Raw genomic sequence first — 6,495 nt, 5'->3', positions numbered from 1 at the left:
GACACAGTTTCATCACAGCGCTGTGATGCAGCCTTTGTGTTAGCGGTTTCTCTAGGCGAGAATATTTTTTTCTTCAGCCTGGTATATCTAAACAGAGAATGGTCTTAAATGCAGTTTGATATAGATCTTTGTATCCTAAAATAAAGGTCATCCTGTTTGCAGTGTAATTACTTAAATCCGATATTATTACTCTAATTCTGGCGTGACGAATGGATTTTTTTTAGTTTATACTGACATTCCAGGGTGGGGAATACTTCTGTGATGCTCAATTTCTAGTAAACGATCAGCAGAAAATGACAGAGCCGTCGGGCTTCTGCAGGAACGGGCAGGAAAGTGTATGATCACGGGGGGGATACCCAGCTGCGAGCGTCACGTCGGAGGCACTGCCACTCAGCAGCCTGGCTCGCTTGCCGCCACGAGGCTTTTAGATGTTTTCGAAGAACGATTTTTAAAGATGGCTCTCCGACTCTGCGTCCTCGCGTATCGCTGGGGAGAAGCTCCATCGCTTCTCTCGCTGAGGCTTAATAAGCACCACCCTGCGAAGAAGAAACGCTCCATTTGTCTTCCCGTGGCGTGCTGCCTCAGCAATGCGTGTGCAGGACGGAGGCACACAGGCTTCGAGCCTCTGACAAGATCAGCCGGAGTATCAGTGTTCCCGAGGCCGCTGCACTCTGCATTTTGTTTGTTTTTCTGATAAAACTTGACATTTGGGTGGTGGTGTTTTTCTCTTGGTGCTTGGGAGTTTTTTGTTGGTTTGTTGGTTTTTTTCCCCCTGGATGTTTGGGTAGTTTTCTTTGTCTTTTTTATTTTTTGGCAATTGGGCATCTCTCTTTTTTCCCCCCTGTTGGTGTTTGGGTGTCTTTTTTTCCACTTGACACTAAAACACAGAGGTTCAACAGGTGCTTTAGCAAAAAGATACTCGGGCTAAAGCAAACACTTTCTGCTGTTTTTCAGTGAGCCACCTCTATTAACTTGGCTCTTGTTGGTCTGGTGTTTTTCCTCTTAATATTAATTTTCTTCATGGAGGGAAAAATATTTTCTTGGAGCTTTTTCATTGCTTATTGTTGCAGCATCTTCCATACAAAAAGCCTGTTTCATCAGAGTAAAGGAGAGATTAAAAGGCCCTTTGAAGTTAAACTGGTTTGGGTTTTTTCTTTGTTAGAGCCCGGGTTCAGTTTGGAATTATTTTAGGGAAGAAGCAAATGTGTAAATGGATATCGAAGGGTCACGACGGGGGATTAGTCGAGGCAGTGAAACTGGCCTTACTTCATTTATACTCCTCTAAAATTTCTCCGCGGAGGTCTGTGTGGTTATTGTGTGCTCAGTATACCAGACGATAACTTTCATGATTGAATTTGCCGATTTCTGAATACGAATGTTTTGCAATGTAGAGGTCTTCCTGCATCTTATCAGCCTTGACTAACACTTCAGACACAATTCAGGAATTTTAGTCCCTGTTACAAAGCTATATTACAGCATTTTCCAGGCTTGGTTTGGCGGAGCTGCGATTTCTGATCTGACCTTTCTGATGTCCCAGCTCCATTTTCCCTATCTCCCCAGGCATTTCTCTGTGTGCCGACAGCTTTCATGCCAAGCCTTTGCTGGCACCCTGTTCCCCGTCTCCCCCTTTATTGACTGCTGTCACACTAACTACCGCCCAGCTCCTGGGGTGCAGCGCTGCAGCTCTGTGCTGTTCTGGGGGTGAATCCCATTCTACGGGCGGTGGATTAGCCCCGGCAGGGGATGAACCCCAGCAAACGGATGGGTTTTGGTAGAATGCAAACGTCTGTCGTCTTCCCCTCTGCTGTCAGCATTGACCTTTTTCTTCATGGGAAGCTGGGGCAGAAGAGGGAAGGTTTCCAGACCTTCCTACAGCCAGGGTGGTCCCTGTCCACCGCAGCTTCTCCGTGAGGCCACTGGCCTTCAGCCGGACCTGGAGCACCTCACAGTGCTTCGAGTTGTGCAAGAGGACCAAGCCGCCCGAGAGCCGGGCAGTCCTCCACTGGTGGTCCCGCGCTCCGTGTTGTGCGCGGTGGTCCTCGGCACGGCAGAGGCTCTGGGCCCGGATGACCAACCCTCTCGTGTTTGATCTGGGCTTGAACCGCGGAGAGAGGTGGAGCAAAAAATCACTTCGAGGGACCTCCTAGCACGGCTGAGTAACGAAGCCCCAAACGCCTCCCCTCTTGACAATGGGAGACGAAGCAGCAGGCAGTGGAAGCGGTAGCTGCCAGCTGCCTGATCTTGTTTTACTGAACTACTTGAAGATAAAATGGTTCTTGTGCAGTCTGCCACAGAAGTCACCTCTCAATTTGTAGCTCGGCAACAAGTGGTTTCTTGCTCTACACCCAGGGGAAAAACGATGCAGCCGCCGGAGTTGCAGCCTCTTGAGCACATTTTTATAGGCTAAGCCTGGGATACGTGGAGCACCTCTGGGGAAATGCCGAGGGTCACGAAATCTCTCCAAAGTGAGCAAGAGTTAAGGGCGTTCAGCATATTGCAGGACTCAACCCAGAGGCTCCGACTTAAAATACTTGCTGAAAATACTGCGGAGTCAATGTATTTGAACAAGAAGTTGAAGTGTAATGCAGTGTAGGGTTTGACTCTGAGTAAAACGGAAAGGCGTTTGGATGGCATGCTAACAAAATGTCAGATAAACATTTTAAAGATTTTTTTTTTTACTTAAATAATAAGTTAATAATTAGTTACGTCACTGTTAATACTCTACTTGTACTTAAGCCTCAGTTTGGTATCTTGGTTGAACTTCGGCTATGCTTAATATTCTATTTCTGGGAATTTTTGCCTATCTGCAAAGAGGGAGGCTGTGTGCTAATGGCATTCACAGCTTGCAGAAAAGGAATATGATTTAAACAGTGTAAGCTTTCTCTTATTTAAAAGGAAAAGCTTCTGTAACGTAGGTAGCTGTAACGTAACGAAACTTCCCCCTGCTTTAAGTTTAGCTTTCCAGCTGCAATCCCAAATCCTTGCTGAATACAGTGGAATAAGACAAGCAATGAATCATCGCTGCTTTTTTTTTTTATCTCCTTCACAAATGCCTCCACAACAGCAGTTAAGAGTATTTTTAACTCCCTGCTTTAAGCAATTGCGTATTAGCTGCCATGTCTTTAAATGAAATGCAGCAAATTACATGAAATTTTTGACAGCTGATTGAGTCCTGTTTTGACTGTGGCAACAGCTTCAAATTGCAGCTTGACACGTGCTTGTATTTTACTAGTTCGCACAGTAATGTCACAAATATCTCCTATTTGAACTTCCTTATTAAAATCAGCTGAAGCTTTATTTTTGGAGCTTATTGCAGGATTGTTAATATAACAGTTAATTCTCCTACATCGTTGCCCCTGTGTGATTATTTCACAGCACCAACACAATACACACGCTACACACAAAAGATCAAAATGATTCCAGCTTGTTTGAGAGATTCAAAAGGGCCTGTGATGCTCCAGACACAAGAGCAGTCATTTAACAGAACAGAGTCGCAACTGCATATACATCAAGGTAGATCAAAGGCAGCTGGGAGATTGCACATTTACATAGGGACGTGGGTGATGCTATGGGAACCCGGTAGCTGGGCTGGAGGAGAACACTGGCAGGAAGGGGAATGAGGAGGTGCGGTGAGCATCGCTGGGGGGTGCTTTTATTTTTGTTTGGATTTTTTCTTTGGTTTCTTTGCGTTATCTGAAGGGCTGCAAAAGAGAGACGGAGCTCTGATCCTTCGTACCCTTAATTCACTACTGGTGTAATTCGGCGCTGTTACCAAGGAATGGCTCCAGCTCACGCTGCCCGAACATCTGGACCAATGTCCCTGCTGCATGTTAATTTCTCCACCTTTTGAAAGACATAAAGGTGAAGAAACCCTTGATAAAAGTTATTTAAAAAAAAAAAAAAAAGTAGTTACAGAAGTACTGATTTTTTTTTTACCCATCTCACAGTTTTTTTTAAAAATAAGTTGACGTACATTCTTTTAATTTTGTGACGTTGTGCTCATTATTTGAAATCTTTCTCTTTTATAGGACTGAAACCAGGAAGGGAATGGTAACTGCTATAAAATCCAAAGGTAAGAAACAAATGTTATGCTACTTAAAATGGATGTCTTTCTAAGTGTCACTTACATTGTAGAAAACCTCCAAGAACAACATTATGGAACTGTATAAAATAGGAGCGTAAGGAGATGGGAAAGCGTGGAATTCCCCTGTCTCAACCCAGGAGCCAGCAAATAGTTGACGATGACAAATTCTGGGCCAGAGAGGACGCGTTTCATAGCGCATACGGTGTGGAAGGAGTAGCGATCTTTGCTACGGGGTTTAAATCCAACGGTAGCAAATAGCAGGTAGAAGACCTAGAGAAGGAAAAACCTGACGTTTTCTTGATCTTCCCTTTGAAATACGGGTTGCAGAAGCGGGTGTGTTTGCACAGCTACAATAGGTAGGTGCACAACGGTGCCTGCGCACCCTGTGTGCATCTGCTACAATTTTTTTTTTTCCCATGAGCAAGCAGGCTTTCTTTTAAATTGGTGTTTGGGCCCTGCATGTTTTCATTCTTCCCTGCGTTTCATTTTTCTCTTTTAACCGCCGTAAGGACCACTGGTGTCTGAAGCTGCCTCTAATGGAGCCTCCCGTAAGTGAAGTCAGCGCTGGGAGCAGAGAGCTCTTCGCCTGGAGCTCAGCTTCAGGCGCTATGCGGTCCTGAGCGGTACAGAACACGTTTTAGAGGTGTGGCATCTGAGCCCATTTAGGGATGCCGTGAACGATGGCTGCTCTGGTGCCATTTGAAAGGCTCTCTCGCATCCCCAGCCCGTTTCCCTGGAGCCTTTCAGTGTGTTCAGCCTCTTCCCACGTGTTCAGCGTGGGAGCGAGCGCAGGGTGCAGCCGGCACCGCCCCGACGTTCCCGGCCGAGCGCAGACCTGCAGTCCAGGGGGCCGGGGATAGAGGATGAAAGATGCAGCTGCTGCATTTGTAGATAAGATGCTTGTATAGCTTGTGCCATCAAAAGCACTGAACACGTTAACAGTGCCTCAGTCGAACGTGAGCTGAAACTTCTGTGTGAGGTTTGACAGCCTTCCTCTCTCCTGCCACCCGAATCCCCGTTTCTGAGTCTTATGCCTCATTTGGGGCATCGCGGCTACTGAGCTGACTTTGGGCAAACAGCGGCCCTCTGAAAACGGTTAGGAACAGGCAGACAGCACAGCTCTGTAAGTGACCGTGGGCTTGACTTGCGCTTCCCCGTGTGCCATGCTTTTCACTTTTTTTTTTTTCTGCGGGTCAAATGAATTTACATACTGGGGAATCTCTCAGGCACTCCAAATTTAAATGTGGTCCTGTTTATTTCCGTGAAATTGTTTGCTAATTCCCAGAGCTGTTTGTTAAAGCCATGCAGTTCTTGGAAGTCAATCTTGCCTGTATCGGAGCCTGTCTCAAAGTGGTGATTTTTCATTTGTGACGTCATTGCCGTTTTGATGCCAACTCTGTGATGTCATGGTCCGATGGTGACTTCACCGCAGGGTCAAGTAGAGGGAGAAAAGTGGAACATAATAGACAAAGCTGTAATTCAGGCAGCAGCTGGTCAAGTAAATTGCTTGGAGTGGAAATGTTCTCTCAAGCTACCTTGAGGGACAATGAAGTGGGACCTCTGAATGAGCCCACTGTTTGGTCACAGCAGCTCCGTCACCGGAGACCACGACGTGTTGACAGCACGCTGTATCGGAAACGCACACCTAGGTCTTGCCGTCTTTAAAACTCTGACCTTCTCCATAAGCCATGGTGACTGTCTGCCTCCGGAGAGCTGTAAAATGATCGTGTCTGTGACATAAATGACATAAACATGGAAAAGATTTTATAATTTATTCTTCTTTTCTCCTCATCCTCAGCTTTCTGGGGCGAATCTGACGACAGCAGCTCCGAGATTGAGGCTGCTCTGCGCCCACAAACTCGGGGCACAGAAGCAGACGAATTTGATGACTTCTATGATTAAGATTCCCCTGAACGCTTTTGGGAAGAAATGAACAATATCATCTTGTACATATTGAGTGTGCCGCTGTCTAAAGCGCAGCTCATCACTTCATAGTCAAAGAAAATTTAAATACAAAATAAATATTACTCGGTACTATACACGGCCTCCTCGTATGTGTGCTTTCTCTCAACTGCTAAGTGTTTTCCGTATCTGACGGCAATCCTGCCCCGTGAGACTGAGCCTTTTTGTGGTCTGTTTGTTTCTGGGGAATAAATGAAGGTGTGTCCTGAGATGTCCACTTGCTCCGAGATGCTCGCACACTGCTCGTCTCTGAGCATTATCACCTCAGAGGGTGGGGGCTGTCTGTAAAACAAGCACCTCCTCAGGGAGGGAGCTGGGTCCCTCCGTACAGCGTCCCCTTTCTTTGTCACCGGGGCTGGGAGCCGCTTGTCCCCAGTCCCCTGCTCGCAGTGAGCATCTCCCGCCCGGTGCCAGCAGGAAAGGTGCAGGACGCGGCCGCGTGACAGGTA

The 6,495-nt window shown here is 46.6% G+C and overlaps 1 protein-coding gene across 1 annotated transcript in view; it reads left to right on the top strand.

Moving 5' to 3' along the window:
* KIZ (kizuna centrosomal protein) overlaps nt 1-6,102 on the top strand; it is a 47,060-nt gene extending 40,958 nt beyond the window's left edge. The window contains exons 12-13 of the mRNA XM_009330127.1: nt 4,029-4,072; nt 5,883-6,102. Coding sequence (XP_009328402.1) covers nt 4,029-4,072; nt 5,883-5,986 — 148 coding nt within the window. The 3' untranslated portion in view covers nt 5,987-6,102. The remainder of the gene's footprint in view (nt 1-4,028; nt 4,073-5,882) is intronic.
* The last annotated feature ends 393 nt before the right edge of the window (nt 6,103-6,495 follow it).

The sequence above is a fragment of the Pygoscelis adeliae genome, unplaced genomic scaffold, assembly GCF_000699105.1.
Source record: "Pygoscelis adeliae isolate BGI_AS28 unplaced genomic scaffold, ASM69910v1 Scaffold188, whole genome shotgun sequence".
NCBI classification, from domain to species: Eukaryota; Metazoa; Chordata; class Aves; order Sphenisciformes; family Spheniscidae; genus Pygoscelis; species Pygoscelis adeliae.
This window is presented reverse-complemented; position numbering and strand designations above follow the sequence as displayed.